The sequence below is a fragment of the Danio aesculapii genome, chromosome 23 (assembly GCF_903798145.1).
Source record: "Danio aesculapii chromosome 23, fDanAes4.1, whole genome shotgun sequence".
Taxonomy (NCBI): domain Eukaryota; kingdom Metazoa; phylum Chordata; class Actinopteri; order Cypriniformes; family Danionidae; genus Danio; species Danio aesculapii.
This window is the reverse complement of record NC_079457.1, coordinates 29,953,093-29,971,144: the sequence shown is the minus strand read 5'-3', so window position 1 is coordinate 29,971,144 and position 18,052 is coordinate 29,953,093. Positions and strand designations below refer to the sequence as shown.

The 18,052-nt window shown below is 34.5% G+C and overlaps 1 protein-coding gene across 5 annotated transcripts in view; it reads right to left on the bottom strand.

Moving 5' to 3' along the window:
- Positions 1–18,052, bottom strand: part of uckl1b (uridine-cytidine kinase 1-like 1b) — a 76,444-nt gene that overhangs the window by 36,486 nt on the left and 21,906 nt on the right. For all 5 annotated transcript variants that reach the window (XM_056449801.1, XM_056449800.1, XM_056449804.1 and 2 more), the window contains exons 4-6: positions 10,343–10,513; positions 3,188–3,259; positions 2,917–3,106 (exon numbers count right to left, since the gene is read on the bottom strand). In XM_056449801.1, coding sequence (XP_056305776.1) covers positions 2,917–3,106; positions 3,188–3,259; positions 10,343–10,513 — 433 coding nt within the window. The remainder of the gene's footprint in view (positions 1–2,916; positions 3,107–3,187; positions 3,260–10,342; positions 10,514–18,052) is intronic.

Sequence of the window (18,052 nt, the reverse complement as noted above, 5' to 3'; positions counted from 1 at the left end):
TTCTGCAACATTCCTATCTGAAAACATTATATTTCTATCTGAAAACATTCCCAGAACACAGATTTGTTTTTGTTAGCTAGAAACAATGATTGTTTTTTGGTTCACATAGAATACTGAAGCTATTCTAACATTCCCATAACATTTCAGACCACTATTTGACTTTTCTTAAGAAACGTTTTCATGTACCCGAATAACTTTACATTGTGTTACATCAGTATCATCAAGTACAACCTGAATGAGGAGGTGGACCTAAATGATCAGCACTATACAAGCCAAATCTCCTTTTTACTTTTAATTTTTACGTTTAATTTGTAAAGTAACACTAGAACCACAGTATAGAAGATTAAATAAGACTTTTTACCAATAATGTGTAATATTTATTAAATACACATTTTAAATGCATTGAACAATTATTAATTTAAATGTATGTACATAGTACAATATAAAGTGAGACCCTTGATTCAGATTGGTCAATTACGACATTTCAAGGTATGTTATGCAAAGGATAAAGTACATCCAGCTGGTTGTTATCGCCCTTATTGGTAGCCCAAAGCGAAGAAAGCTTTAGTCTGTGAAAACAACCCCCTGGATATACTTGCCACAAAACATACAAATCATACAGAAAACATTGTGTTCTGTGAGGCATAATAGTTCATTAGTTCTTTAATTAAAGGCAAAGTTGCCAGAAACATAAATGGCTGAATGGAGCATACACATATGTATTGTTCAGTCACAAAATGACAGTCAAAATCAACAGCAAGAATGTTATAAATATGGATGTAAACATATTAACTGATGGTCAAGATGATTCATAGTACCCAGATGAGCCTGTGTTATTCAGCGGTTGTTCTCTCGGAATAACATACCTTGGAACTGACCAATCGGAGTCAAGTATTTCAGACAGCAGTTGAATAAAATGCTTATTTGTGCTGTTCTTGATTGTTTGGCCCAGTCTTTCAACTGAAACTTGAAACTTGAACTAAAAAAAATACTATTTTATACTAATATTTTTCTTCTCGACAAGCTTTACTTTTAATGAGAGTTAATAAATTGCATCATGTTTGAGTGTTTACACAGTGCTTGTACAGATACATAGATATTCTTGGGTATTAGCGAATATCAATCTTGCGAACTTTGCTGTCTTTGGAGGATCAATGAGTTCTGAGATTTCATCGAAAATATCGAAATTTGCATTATGAAGAAGAAAGAAAGTCTTTGACAGGTTTGGCATTGTGTCACTTGCTCTAGATTGCTCACAGGATGTTTTTTTGCCTGTCAATGTTCCACAGTTTTCAGCTTGAGTTGAAATTTTGTTGAATTAGAGTTGAAAACCATGTGTTTTCTGAAAAATTGTTGCACATATCACATAATTTGTGCTGCCGGATGGAAACGTGCCTCTATTTTGTGCCTGCATTTACTTTGCATGTGATCTACTTATGTAAATATATATTTATGTAAATATATTATGTAAATATATATTCACATTTGGTGTGAACTTGAGCAGATAGATGATGCCAACACAATGCTGAGCTGGCATCGCCGATCCTCCCCCCCGCAAACCCGCTCGCGAAAAATACACACTTAGGCCCTGTTTACACTAATACAGCTTAGTTTTAAAATGGCATTTTAGAACGAAAATGATCCACATCCACACTGTGTTTTACCTAGCATTTCTGAACAGCCCTCCGTCTGCTGAAAACACACATCACGTGACCCTCCACCCTCCCCTCCCCTCCAGAGAGCAGTGCACGCTGTACCTTTAGTTTAACCAAGAATGTACCACTGGCTCGGGTCTCACTATAGTTGTTAAATGATATTTAATTCAACTTGTCTCTATCTAACGACTCTTCGCTCTTTTGAATCTATCAGGTAACGAGTCACACAGCGTCAGTACATTGCTTCAATCTTTCACTTTCACACTTGTGCTTAGTCATTTTAGTGAAAACCTCAGATACTATTGATTGGGCATCTTTTTTGAACAACCAAGTTTGTGGACGCCATTATAAATGACACACATCGCTCTGCCTATTCACGCCAGAGACCCATGGAACAAGTGATTGACAGGTGGTAACTTGTGTGTAACTCATCTTTATTTATTTATGATTTGTTTATGGGTAAAACAAAGAGAGTACTGGTAGTTTAAACGGTAGGCTACAAATAATAAATTCGTTATGAATTAATTAACTATTTAATTATTAATTATTCATAAATAATTAATTCACCTCCGCCTATGATGACGATGGCATCGTCCATCGCAATGTTTCACATTAGACATCGTACGATGCCAAATTAGTTTACATCGTCCAACCCTAGTGTCAACCCTGCATTACATGTTCAAATGAGAGTCAGACATTGATGGAGAGCAAAAAGATAGTTAACTTCTAGGCTTAACAGAACATTTCTGACCTTTTAATGAATGAATTTATATAGTTGTTAAAGAATAAAGTTGATTAAACTTATCGACTGCACACAAAAAAAAATTACATTTGTTTTTGTACAAACTATTTATTTAAAATGAGTTAAAAACACAATTCTTGTTTTTTTTGGGAAAACTTAATTGTTTTATGTTCAATCCACTTAAATTTGTAAAATCGAATAAGTTAACTTAATTCGTTCCTGTTGTCCCACCCAAAAATCAATTGTGTGCAACCCAGCATTCATTATGGTGTATGAGTTTCTGCTCTTTACTGGACTGTACACATAAACAATATGCTATTAGTACCATTCTCTAACTTGTCGAATGCAAAACTTTAGAATATGTGAAAAGCCAACTAAAGGATGAGGTTTTTATTTTTTAGGATTTTGTATAAAAACGGTGGCGTTTAGCAGTTAAAGATTCATTGTGGGCCTGAAGAAAATTAGTTTCTTCAACTGAATAACATAATGGCGAATAATTAATGACGAAGCCTCACTCACCCCGTGGCACCACGATATCTGCCAGTCTCATGGTGGGCTCAATGTACTGTTCGAAAGCTGGCTTGACAAATTTGTTATACTGTTTGATGACTCCCTCGATGTCCCGTCCACGCTCCGTGATGTCCCTCCTAAGCCTCCGTACCAGCCGGATGTCAGAATCGGTGTCCACAAAGATCTTCATGTCCAGCAGCTGAAACACAGACAGATGATGCTCACTGTGGAGATGACAAAAACAGGACACATTCACATGATGAGCGGCTCAGATGATCACCTTCAGCAGCTCTTTATCCGCAAATGACATGATGCCCTCGAAGATGATGACACTCGCCCCATACACAGTTTTCTGAAACACAAACACGCATTATAAAAACTGAATGCTATACTGTAATTGTTGTTTTTTGTAGAATCCTTTTATCTACCAATAGAAGGCAAGAGTCGATGGATTTGCTCTTCAGTGTTTGGACTTCCTGCAGTGAAAATTAAACCACACTGAACAGAACTAAACTGAACTTCAACTCTGAAAACTGGACTGACACAGTTTCAATCTACTAGAAGTTTTATGTTAAGCAACTTTGACACGATCTACATTGTAAAAGTGCTATAGAAATAACAATGAATTTAATTTAATTGAAAAGTTACCAGTAGAGACTCAAATGACCAATAGAGTTTCCATTGAAACAACCAAAATCTCCATTATAACCATAAAGAAAACATTTCAAACCCATTAGATGGTTTCTGTTGTATTCATCAGCAGGATTTATTTTCTTTTCTCATTGTTTACTACACAAACGACACAACAAAATGAAAAGAAATTGAATTTCAATTTTTTTTTACATGCAAACTGTTAGCATAAGTCACTTTTTATCTTTCCATTAACAGAACGTTTTACAAATAAATGACATTTTAAGACCTCCTTGGCAGTTATATGCAGTTACGTCAGTGACTATTTAACTTGCATGTATTATATATTTATATACAGCAAAACTAAACATTTGTTTAGTCTTTATTTGTGTTTGATGAATAAAAACAGCAAATTCACAATCTTTCTTTTTGCTTTTGTTAAGTAGAGACAGACAACATGCTCGTTAATGCAAATTTCTAATCAGCCAATCACATGGCAGCAATTTAATGCATTTAGGCATGTAGACATGATCAAGACAATCTGTGCCAGTTCAAACCAAGCATCAAAATGAGGAAGAAAGGTGATTTAAGTGACTTTGAACGTGGTTGTTGGTGCCAGACCAGCTGGTCTGACCATTTCAGAAACTGTTGATCTACAGGGATTTTCATGCACAACCATTTCTAGGGTTTACAGAGAATGGTCAGAAAAAGAGAAACCATCCAGTGAGCAGCAGTTCTGTGGGCGCAAATGCCTTGTTGATGCCAGAGGTCAGAGGAGAATGGCCAGACTGTGTCCAGCTGATAGAAAGGCAACAGTAGGCAGAAGAGCATCTCTGAACGCACAACATGTCGAACCTTGAGGCGGACGGGTTACAGCAGCAGAAGACCACACCAGGTGTCATTCCTGTCAGCTAAGAACAGGAAACTGAGGCTACAATTCACACAGGTTCACCAAAATTGCACAATTTAGAAGATTGGAAAATCGTTGCCTGGTCTGATGAGTCTCGATTTCTGCTGTGACATTCAGATGGTAGGGGCAGAATTTGGTGTCAACAACATGAAAGCATGGATTGTATCAAAGGTTCAGGCTGGTGGGGGTGTAATGGTGTGGGGGATATTTTCTTGGCACACTTTGGGCCCAATAGTACCAATTGAGCATCTTGTCAAAGCCACAGCCTACCTGAGTATTGTTCAATTCAATTCAATTCACCTTTATTTGTATAGCGCTTATACAATGTAGACTGTGTCAAAGCAGCTTCACATAAAAGGTCATAGTAAATTGGAACAGTGTAGTTCAGTTTGTAGTGTTTAAGTTCAGTTCAGTTTAGCTCAGTTCAGTGTGGTTTAATAATCACTACTGAGAGTCCAAACACTGAAGAGCAAATCCAACGATGCGCAGCTCTATAGATCCCGAACCATGCAAGCCAGTGGCGACAGCGGAGAGGGAAAAAAACCTTCACTAATGGCGGAAGTGAAGAAAAAAAACCTTGAGAGAAACCAGGCTCAGTTGGGCACGACCATTTTAATTTCTCTGCTGACCAAACGTCTTGTGCAGAGCTGCAGTCTCAGTGGCGGAGGCTGGCCTCAGCGAAGAAGATGGGTACACTGTGTTGTTGCTGACCATGCCTTTATGACCACAGTGTACCCATCTTCTGATGGCTACTTTCAGCAGGATAACGCCTCATGTCATAAAGCGTGAATCATCTCAGACTGGTTTCTTAAGCATGATAATTATTTTATTGTACTCAAATGGCCTCCACAGTCACCAAACCCAGCGGTACTAGCAAGGTGTACCTAATAAAGTGATCTGTGATATTAGTGAGCACTGAGATGACAACTAAACCAGTGGGATTGCACAAATAAACTGCACAAAACCCTACTACACAATGATTAATCTCTGTTGGACAGTGAAAATATGATACAAAACTGAATACCTCAAGAAACAACATTTAAGACTGTAAGGGCCATCATTTTCTCTAAATAGTTTTATAAACTTTAAATAATGGAAATTTAATTTGTTTTAATGGAAACTGTTTTGGCATTGATTCTCTACTGGTAATTTTTGCCTTCTATTGGTGGCATGATAAACTAATAAATCCTAATGTAGTATTTTCCCCAGAAATTAAAGGAAAATACTGATTTTAATGGTTCAAATGTTATGGTTTGAATAGTTTTTAATGGTATTCGTATTGCAAACCATTCAAATCTCCTGTGATGGGTTCTGTTGTTTTGTTTCAGCAGGGTAATCAGTTTTTGTTGACTGACTTAATCATTTCTATCCTGATGGAGACCAAAAATAATTTTAACCTAACTTGATTTGCGGTCCGTGTATTAACCGTTCATTCGATTGTTCCATTAATTCTGGAAAACCAATATTCAATATTCAATATTTAGAGTCATATAGAGTATATATAGAGTCAATATTTTGTTTTTCTGTTTATTCTTTAAATCTGTTATCTTGGAGATTTAAAACAAACAAAAAACAAAAACAAAATAATGAGTCAAAAACTGTGTATTTATTTGTTTGATCAAAAAACGAACACCAAAAAAACCAAGATTTCACCGTGTGGGCGTGCATGAGACTTCCCCTTTTCTGCCGATTGGTCAATAGCTATGAGGCACTGTAGGATTGAAATAAATTAATAAATTAAATTTCGCTTATCAACACATACATAAAACATGTGCATATCCACTTATAAATTACTCGCTAATTATTAATTGTTTTTCTGGTTTTTCGTTTTCCAGAATAAATGGAATAATTAAATGAACGGATGACACATGGACCATTTGCATACTGCTTTCACAATGCGAGTTTTAAAGCAGCTTTTCAGATGCTTATTTCAATATTATGGTTTAGGGATTTGTTAGTTGACAGCCAGAGAGTGCATTAAAGTAAAATCCACATGGCTGGAATATACAGCTAGCATACAAATGATTTTAAAGCAGCTTTACAGAGCGCACATGTTGCTACTAAGTTTTATTAGGAGCAATATGATTATCAGAAGTAAACGTGCTTGTTTTTCTAGTTGTTTTTGGGTTTTCTATTATAGTCAAGTAGGTGATAAATGAAGATCTCCAAGCAGATCTGTGGTGAGTTAACATCATGTATTGACTTTAGAAAAGCTATCAAATGTGTTGTGTTTTACAACTTTAAAATGCTTAACATTTTTACAATAAACTGATGATATTTAATAAGCATGATCTTTGACATTTTTGTATGTCAATGTCAAATTATGTAATATTAGCTATGTTTCTATCCTAAAATGCAAATTAACTTTATGCACAAAGCTGGATTATTGCATAAAAGACGTGCGAATAAATCAGGGTTTCCATCCAATGAGTCAAAGTGAACAAAATCGTCACTTCCTGATTATCTGGCACCAAATATCAACAGTAAAAATGGAATTTGCTGTGGTAGGAGAAAGCTGTTTGAATCTTTTCTTTATTTAATAAATGACTTGCTCCTCAGAAGGCAATCCTGACATGCAGTGAACAAGTCATGAGATGCAGAGCACAGACACTCTTGACAGTTCTGGAGGTCATTAATAATATAATAACACTAATACTGAGATGGTTAAGTTGTTTTAGAATGACTAAAACAACATTTCAGATGTTTTACAATGTGCTCAGCCTGCTGGTTTGTCCAGTCACACACATTTTGATCATCACATGATCTCTTATAACAAAATCACATGACTATTTTTTTTTTTTTATTTACTCGAATTTGTTTGGTTAAAGTGGCGACGCAGTGGCGCAGTAGGTAGTGCTACAGCAAGAACGTTGCTGGTTCGAGCCTCGGCTAGGTCAGTTGACATTTCTGTGTGGAGTTAGCATGTTGTTCCCACGTTTGCATGGGTTTCCTCTAGGTGCTCTGGTTTCCCCACAGTCCAAAGACATGCGGTACAGGTGAACTGGGTAGGCTAAATTGTCCGTAGTGTATGAGTGTGAATGAGTATGTATGGAGGTTTCCCAGAGATGGGTTGCAGCTGGAAGGGCATCTGCTGCATAAAACATGTGCTGTATAAGTTGGCGGTTCATTCCACTGTGGCGACCCCGGACTAATAAAGGGACTAAGCCGAAAAGAAAATGATTGTGTTTCCATTGTAGTTTATGTGCATCTTTTCTTGCTGAATAAAAAGTTTATCCTACTCAGTTTTGTGCATGTTTTTTATGAACATTTTCAAAATGCATGCGCATCTTGGCGTTTCCATCAACCGTTTTTTTTATGCGCATATCCAAAATGCACAGAAAAATGGGTGGATGGAAGCCTAGCTGTTGACTTTAATCGATGACTTATTAAGTCTTATATGTAGAGGTTTGCTATGTTTTATATTCTATATATTTAATAATTTAACACTATTTTGTTACCAGCTCTCTTTTGTCAGTTAATGGTCATATAAGAATGGAAATATACCAAAAATGCTGGTTAAATGTAAAGAAAAATTATTTTGTAAATTATTTATTTTTACGGTTATTTTTTTAATAATTTGAATATGTATAAGATTTTTCTGCAATTCACAAACTCCAGAATGAAAAATTCAGTACAGTAGGACACCAAAAACATAATATTCAAATTAAATCATCATATTAAATCAAATATAATCACTTAATTAAAGTTATCAAATTTTGGAATAAGTCACATCGGATCAGAAATGAAGAGAGAAAACACACGCACGCACGCACGCACGCACGCGCGCAAGCACACACGCACACACACAATGGTATTTCAAGTCACTTTTTATTTTTCTATTAATATATAACGTTTGACATTATAAATGTTACATGGCGTTCATACTTGCCTGTGATTACTACTTTTAATTGATTTTGTTTGTCTTTTTCCCTTTTCTATTGGTTGATTTGAGTGACGCCAGGCTTTTAAAACTTCTGTCTCTCGCTCATTCCTTCACGTCACCACAGCTTTATTGTTGTGTTCTCCTGTGTATTTTTTCTTTTGACTTTAGTTTGGAGTGGGGAGCATCAACCTGCTATAGGTTTGTTTGGGTGTTATTATGTTGTTGGGCTCCCCATCTCTTGTCATTTTGGATTGTTTTGCTAATAAATAATTCAGTTGAAGCATATTGGCCATTATTTATGTTGTGTTGTCTTTGGATCACAAATCTTGTTTAAGTGGGGACTGTAACAATAAACACTACTTATTAGTCTCAATAAAAAGAAAATCTTTTAAGGATGCACTGATATGGACTTTTTGGTAACGATAAATAGATAGATTTGGAGACCCAGAGCTCAAATATATTCCAATAAATATACATTTTACTACATATTGAATATGTTAATTATACATATTATATAATGCATGATTTCCAAAACAAAAAGGCAAACACACAGTGAACAACCCAATAATTTTCCTTAACTTCAGAAAAGTTTCAGTTGATCTCTAAAGTTTATTAATGAACAATTCAATTGTACGACAAACTTTCACATAATTAAAAGGATATTGCCAATAAATAGAGCAACCAATTCACTGAGCATTAAAACAAATCAAAAGAGCTGTGAAATAATGAAAATGTGACAGGAAGCAAGAACATGAAGAGGTTCAACCAGTGGAAAATAGGGATGTTCTAAGCTTTATATTTGTTAGGGTCAAATAAATAGTGCAGTAAAGAAATCTCCACTGTCTCAACGAGCTGCTGTGTCTGTCCGGAGCTGCGATCATTGAGCTGCTATCAAGAGTTGGAGAAGAGCAAATATTTTAATGGCTTTGCATGTATTTGGCCTTTTTACATACAAGAACTGCAAGTTCTGTGTTTTTGATAATATTGAACTAAAACCTGGCTGGAAATATTAATGAAATATTTTTTACTTATTTTATGATATAACTTTTCCTAATATAGGCCTAGTTATTGCAATAAAAACTAGTTTATATGCCTATTTCCTTTTAGTAAAGAAGTAAAGTATTAATAGGTGTACATTTTAACTTCTTATGCATCAAATAAAGCCTACGCTTCAAACTTTTTCTTCATTAAGACATGCTGAATTCTACTTCCATCATTTGCAGTAATTCTAAATTGTTTTGTTAGTCATTTCTCAACATTTTTTGAACATGTTTTATCTATTATTTTCTGTAAACTTGTGTCTGACCATTACAAGTCCACTCTAAATGGTTATAAGAGATGCGTTTAAGAGATTTTATGCAACATCATTTATTCTCTTAAGTAAGGAAAGATCTCCTCTAAAGTATCATACTTGGAGGGAAAATGTGCTTTAGGCATTAGAAAGCTTGAAGCATCAGAATCTGTACTCTGTACTCATGGCTGATCACCATCACAAGAATTCCGATACTTGATTCTGATCGGAGCATCTCTAGTGGAAATAATACATAATTTATCAGCTTTACATACATCAACCTAATTGCATTTTTATACCAATAGCTATAATATTAAACTTTGCATTTATAGGCCGATATCAATATGGCAGCTGATATATCGGTCATCTTATTACAGTATTTTCAACAGTATTCAAAGCAGAAAAATAAACAGATGTTGTCTAAAGTGAATGCCACTATAATTTCTATCAAACATCTTCAAGTCTAAACTCATTTTTAGTATCAAAGTATTTCTAGTATTTAAAGAAGCAATTGTGAAACACTCATGTGTCATTCAACGCCAATCCAAATATGTTGCTTGTTTGATGTTAATTGCATTATAAGTCACTTTTGAACATCCATTACAGCAGGTGAACAAAAATGTGACTTATTTTTTTAAATACAGCAGCCACTCTATCAAACATACTAACTTAAACCATTTAAAATGACAAAACACTATATAAGTTTGTTTTGATGGCTCACCCATTCTTTCTGGCGTCCGTGTGTGGTGAAGTCGTACACCGGGATCTTGACGCTCTTGCCCTGCTTGAGTTTGCGGAGCGTGTGAACCAGCAGGACGAAATCAAAGGCGTCTGGATGGTCAAAGTTGTAATCGTTACTAGCGGCCTGCAGCTGCTGTTCAGACGTCAGAACCTGCGGGAGAAACGTCAATATTACACCTCTGACTTCAGCTCAAATGTCTACCCGCGTTACAGATCACGGCTGGGTCACTGAAAGGTTGCAGGTTCAAGCCAGAGCAGAACTCGCTGTCCTTGAGCAAATCATTTTGATTTCAGACAGACTCGGCTGCAAAAGATTTTTCTGAAAATACACCATAGTTGTTCAATATACTGCTTAAAATGAGTTACATTGTGTTAAGTGTTACCTTTAGCTTTTTTGAGCAGTATATATTTGATAAGACAAATTAAATATGAAATTTAGAAAAAAAAAAAAAAATGTCTTGAGCATGTATTTGTTTTCCTTTTTTTAAAAAAACTTTTATTAAACCATGGAAGGTTAATTTAAGTCTGCAAAAAACCAATGTTAATTTTAGGGATGCACGATATATCGGTGGTCATATCGATATCGGCCGATAAATTATATTTTTTTTATGTTATCGTTATTGGTCCGATAACAGAATTAGACCGATATGTTTAAGCCAATAGATTACAAAATTGTACAGAACTGGCCATCTCGTGCACGTGTCAGACACGTGTCCACTACACTATAAAAGACTCATAAACCTTTCATCGATCATTTTTTTCCGGCAACTGACAGCAAGAACAAAAATAGAAGTGTTGTCTGGTTGACTAGCAGAACCTACTTGTGTTCAAAAGAATCTAAAATGCCAAACGGGACGAATTTATGCCGCATTTTCTAAATTAAAACATACTACTGTATTTAGCTTTTTTGCTTGTACGGTGGCTCTGAACTGTCAAAACACCTGTCAAAATGCTTTTTCAGACATTACATATTTGTACGTATGTATATTATTCTAACACATTTTATTCAAGAGCATTTGAGCATATATTTATTTAACTTGTTTGTAAATTAAATCCCATTTTGTTATTTAACCTATTATTTTTATGCAACAGTCATGTTAGTATCGACTGTTGCATGTTAGTTTTCTAAGCGAAGAAAAGGAAATCATTTATTTTTGGCATGCTGATTTATGTGAAATCGTGAATATATCTATATAATCACCTTACAATTTTGAATTTATTGCTTTTTTGTCATTGAGTAGACTATTCAGTTTTTAATAGTTTTTAATATTATAACATTTCAGGTGATGCGGTGGCGCAGTGGGTAGCACATTCGGCTCACAGCAAGAAGGTCGCGGGTTCGAGCCTCGGCTGGGTCAGTTGGCATATCTGTGTGGAGTTTGCATGTTCTTCCTGCGTTCGCGTGGGTTTCCTCCGGGTGCACCGGTTTCCCCCACAAGTCCAAAGACGTGTGGCATAGGTGAATTGGGTATGCTAAAATTGACCGTAGTGTATGAGTGTGTGTGGATGTTTCCCAGTGATAGGTTGTGACTGGAAGGGCATCCGCTGCGTAAAAACATATGCTGGATAAGTTAGCGGTTTATTCCGCTGTGGCGAACCCAGATTAATCAAGGGACTAAGCCGAAAAGAAAATGAATGAATGAATTATTACATTTCGTATTATTGACCTTCAAATCTTAAGAGTTATCAGTTATCGATATAGACCTTTTTCTTGGAATTCAAAATTACCCATTATGCTTTGCGTGTATGTGCAAAGAGAACGCTAAGATCTTCCGGTGGGCAGCTGATGCGTATAAACGGTCACATTGGGCAGCTCTGAAATGATAGTTTTAATCTATGTTATTTGCTTTTAACATCTTTGAACTAATACTGTTGTTGATCAGCGCCACCTCCTGGACTGATCATTTAAAAAAAATACTATCTAATAGGATGGAAAACAACTGCTGTGAGGTTTTTTCTCCTCGGTGTGCCATTTAAATGAAGCCTCGTTATCGCTAAAGTCAAGATTTTCTCTGTCTTCTTAATATATAATACCAACCCAAACAAATGTAATTCACCAAAATGTTTGACACACACACATAACCTGTACTGTACCACTAACACATTGATTGAATAAGTGGCACAAAGTGAAAATAAAGTACCGTTTTGAAATGACAAAAAAACACATAGTGTGGTAAATACTACACAACACAAACTAACTAAATGAAACATAAATGGCTCCCGATTAGAATCAACATGCACATCAGCCAGCAGAGTATCAGTAACTGACTTTCATTGGTCACTTTTGTAAATTGCATGACTTGCATACCTGTTAAGTTTCAAGCCAGTAATCTGGTTAGCTCTATTATGCAGTGAAGTATTGTGCGCATGTGTGTGCGAACATTGAAGAGCCACTGAGCTAACAGCTGACAGGTCGGGAACACACACACGCACGCACGCACACACACACGCACGCACGCACAAACACACGCACAAACACACACACACACACACACACACACACACACACACACACACACACACACACACACACAATTTCAGACAGCAGACACGTAAACTAGGAGAATGTTTTTTTTCTCACGCTTTGAACCACATCTGACAGATTATAATGGCTTTAACACACACCTTTCAAAGTTGTGTGCCACTAAAACACTCCGTAATCCACTCAAAACACTATTGAAACCCATTTTCGGATCGCAAATTACTGGTTGTAAAAAGATCCATATCGGTGCATCCCTAGTTGATTTGTTGAATGTTCTGTCTTAAAATTAACAATTAATCCATGAAAGTTAATCCACTAGCTTAATCAAAGTTTGACAATTTACAGATTATGACAATTTTCTGTCTTCTTCTAATGATGTCAGTTTGACAGATTGGGAAAAAAAGTTTAGCCATGCCCCACTACCCATTAGTTCATTGTGAGTGAAAGAGGAGATAAGGAGAGTAAAAATAAAACCCGCCTCCTACTCAATATTCTGATTCAGTTGGAAATACTGAAATACTTCACAGACTTTCAAATTGTGTGTATTGGTATTTTGCATCGTTTCGATTTAGTAAATTTATGTTAAATCCCAATATATCAATTAATTAATCTGTTAGCAAATTTAATTTCCATAATTTTGTATCATAAAACTAAGTAAAATACACTGTTTTGGTTGATTAAAATGCAATTAAACTAATAAAATGAATACAGGGATTAATGAAAAAGAGCCATAAACTGTCTTGCCTATAAATGTAACTGCTATCACCAACAAAGACGCCAGAATTGGAACCCTAATTGTATAATATATTCAATAAGCGTATACAGCGTATACAGTCTAAATATAATTTGCATTTGTAAGTAAACATCTTAAAGTATCTCGGGTCTTTATGGAAGGTCAAATTTATTTTCAGTCTCAGTTGCATATTTTATTTATTTTTTTGCCCGGCTGCATGCAGACCCAGTGCCAGACTGCAGAGTAAATGAAGTGTGTGGTATGATCACCCCTCGTCCTCTGCCCGGGCACATGTCTAAGGTCAGCTCAGCTAAATTTAGGAGGAACGTTTAAAGGCAGGTACATGTACGCAAACACATGCTCACACGCCATTTTGTTCTTTCACTTGCCGCTTCCTCCTCATACATATTTCAGATCTCCAACATCAGCTGGTTAACGCTTAACACATGCCCAACTACTACGGGTATAACGGTAAACTGAAGTCACGGTTCGATACATACATTGGTTTTGGGGTCATGGTTAGGGCCAGACAGAATCTGTGGACATTTTTTGCTATTCCTGCGAAGATTTTTGTAAAAAATCTGCAGATTAATGTGAAATGATTTTGGGAGTATCATAACTAACACCTTAATTTATGAAACAAAATAATAGTTTTTTAACTTTTATTTAATGTTTACAATGCATATCTAATTAGATCCAATAATAATAAGTAATAAGTAATAATTTATATATATATATATATATATATATATATATATATATATATATATATATATAATATATATATATTTTTATTTTTTTATTAAACAATATATTTTATTTAAACTATAAATATAAAAATAAGTACATTCAAAGTAATGGAACATAACGAAAAAATCTAGACTATATTATAGGCTACAGGTTAAGTAAAGGCGCATTGTCAGGGCTTTACAGCGTGTGCGTCAAAGACACAATGAATGTAAGCCTGCTAACTGATCAAATGATAGAATATGTAAACTTAGTTTATTTATATTTATATATATATATATATATATATATATATATATATATATATATATATATATATATATATATATATATATATATATATATATATATATATATATATAGTTGAAGTCAGAATTATTAGCCCCCCTGAATAATTAACCCACAGTTTATTTTTTTATTTCTGTTTAACAGAGGGCAGAATTAACACATTTCTAAAAATAATAGTTTTAATAAATCATTTCTATTAACTGATTTATTTTCTCTTTGCCATGATGACAGTAAATAATATTTGACTAGATATTTTTCAAGACACTTCTATACAGCTTAAAGTGACATTTAAAGGCTTAACTAGGTTAATTAAGTTAACTAGGCAGGTTAGGGTAATTAGGCAAATTATTGTATAACAATGGTTTGTTCTGTAGACAGTCAAAAAAAATTCTGTGAAATTCTGTGAAGACATATTGTGAAAATTTCCTTAAACATAACTTCAACTGTATATTTCCTATTAGTTGTTTGTTAATATTTTTTAATAATTAGTAAAAAATTAACACAAGCTACGTGGAATATTTTAAATAAGTGGGTTTAAATAAAATACAATAGTATCGGTGGCTCTGCAATGAATAGTGAATGAATTTCCATTTAGCCTACACTCATTTGAAAGCCGTACCAAATAAAGTTTAAGTCCAATAAGCCTATACAATAAGGTGAGCCGCAATACCTATTTCTTGTGTATTCTCTTACACAACAAAAAAATTTAGACATTCTAAAACAAATTTTCAAAGGAACTAATTAAACACATACTTATAATTGATAATAAATAATGGCTAGTAGTTCTGACTAACAGATGAGCTGGCTGTCTGTGTGTTGCATTAATAGTGAACTTGACATTTGCTCTTCTTGAGAAAATGATATTATGTTAAAATGCTACAGTGGGCCCAACTGCATATTTCACAAATAAATATTGCATAATAAGCTACTATTCGGTGCTGCCAACGGTTTGCATTTTATTTCATGCATTTACTATTGCATGAAATAATAAAAAAAAGTAAGTGCGTTCGTTAATGGCGTGTGTGATGCGCACAGAAATAAGTGCACTAGGTCCATGCCGAATTAAGTTCTCTTTAATCTAATTCTGCTTAAATTGTAGGAAATCTTCAAAACAACAGGACTTTAATTAAGCCTATTCCATTTGGAGAATTACAGTTATTGATAGCCTGGCCCTTATAAACGATCTGTTTCTAAAATACATCATTTATGGATCTACTGAAGAATAAGACAAATGTGCAATTAAAATCCTTGCATGATCAGAGCGAAGTGTTTACATAACAACAATATATTTTTCTTTTTTATATAAACTATATATTTTATAAAAACTATAAATATAAAACTAAATACATTCAAAGTAATGGAACATTATATGTAAAAAAAAATTGAAACTATTACATAGGCTACAGGTTAAATAAAGGCGCCTTGTCAGAGCTTTACTGCTCATGCGTTAAAGACACAACGAATGCAAGCCTGCTAACTGATCAAATGATAGAATATGTAAACTTATTTATATATATATATATATATATATATATATATATATATATATATATATATATATATATATATAATAATTAATAATAATTAAATAATAATAATTAAAAGGCCATGTGCTGGTCTGCAGAGGACTATTATTTTGAGATTTGGATGACCAATAAGAGGAAAAAGGCCATTTCAGCACCACCTACATGTGTATAATGAATAAATGAATGAAGTCGTTCAATCATCTTCCTTTTTTTAATGTTTTTTTTTTGTGAGCAAAAGAAAAACCAAAAAACGACCGATTTATTAGTTTTCCTTTTTTGTTTGAAAACGAATATGGAATGGACGGAAGATACTGTAATTATGGAAGCAACACTTTGAAGTAATGTTCCGATAGTTCATGTATTTCACTAACATGAACTTAGTATGAATGAACATCCGTGTACAACATTTATCAATAATAGTTGAACATGTTATTAACCCATTATTTCAATCCTAAATTGTGCTTGTTAACATTGGTTAATGCACTGTAAGTTAACATGAACTAACAGTGAATGACTATTCAGTGAACATTTGTGAATGATTTTAATGTGATGTGCATAATCAATGTGTTTGTAATGCAGCAGGTGACAGTAAAGATGGTTGAGTTGATGGTCTGAGAGGCGTTTACTGCCAGATTCCTCAGTGTGCTGTAGAGTCACTCGCTGCCTGCAGGACTTAATGGATTATATAACTCAAAGCACACTAATGGCCCATGCATGCGCACACACATGCAAACACACACGCACTCACACTCTTTATGCGAACAGATGCAGGAATGTTTTGCATCTATGGATAGGGTTTTTAAATGCTTACATCAGTATGATTGAGGCTTGATGAACCACAAATGGTGACACGTGAATTTTGATTGAATTTACCTTTTAAAATGTGGCTCAAATATAATCTTTATATTTTTATTAAAGTCAAGTAAAACAAGTTAACTAAAGTTCCCAAAGCAGCAAGTATTAAAAACTAATCTCAGAATTGATTCAAGAGATATAGTGATGATGAATAATGATGTCTTTTGAAAATCTCTACACCAATGTAGGATCAGTTTCTTGAACATTTCTTTACCGCAGCTCTAACTGTTATACTGTTATTATTTCAGGCAAAGCAACAGAGTGAGATGATGCTCAGAAAAAAAGTTATTATGTGCATTAAATTAGTGAACCGAAGAAAACATGATTGCGCAGATGCTAATTTCTTAGGCGAGAATCTTCAACAGTATTTATACAGGGCTTGACATTAACACCACCAAATGTGGGTAGATTTCACCTGTGGCGGATAAGACAGACACCCCCACTAGCCACTTTGGCTGGTTGAAAATTATTTTAAAATTGCCAGTGCTGCATCGTCCCTTAAGATTAGAATTTTAGTTTGTCAATATGCAGCACGATTGATAACTGTTCACGTGAGCAAAAGAAAGCAGGTGAATACCAAATGAGAGGATGATCAGGCAATGATCAGACACAGAATGTGTACATGATCATCCTTTCACTATCACACAGAATGTTTTCCACCTGCTTTCTTTTGCTTACAGTTATTTTTGTTAATATGGTTTAATTATCGTCCTTTACAACAACATTGCTTTAATTGGAGATTAACTCTCATTTATCTATTGTAACATTTGTTGAATAAAATGTGTATGTACACAGCTATATTTAGCTTGTTTTAACAACTTTTTTTTTAATTTGTGGCAAGGAAATAATCTGTTTGGTGTGGCCAGAAAAAAAAATGGTAAAGGTGAAATATACCGAAGAGGCATGTGGACATAACATATAATTTTAATCAAGTAATTTTAGCATGTCAAAGTCAAATTTATGCATATAAATATATATTTTCCTAACAACAAAATTGTGGCTAGTGAAAATGGCGAGTGGCTAGTAATGTTGGAAAACTACTGGCCATAGTGACTGGTG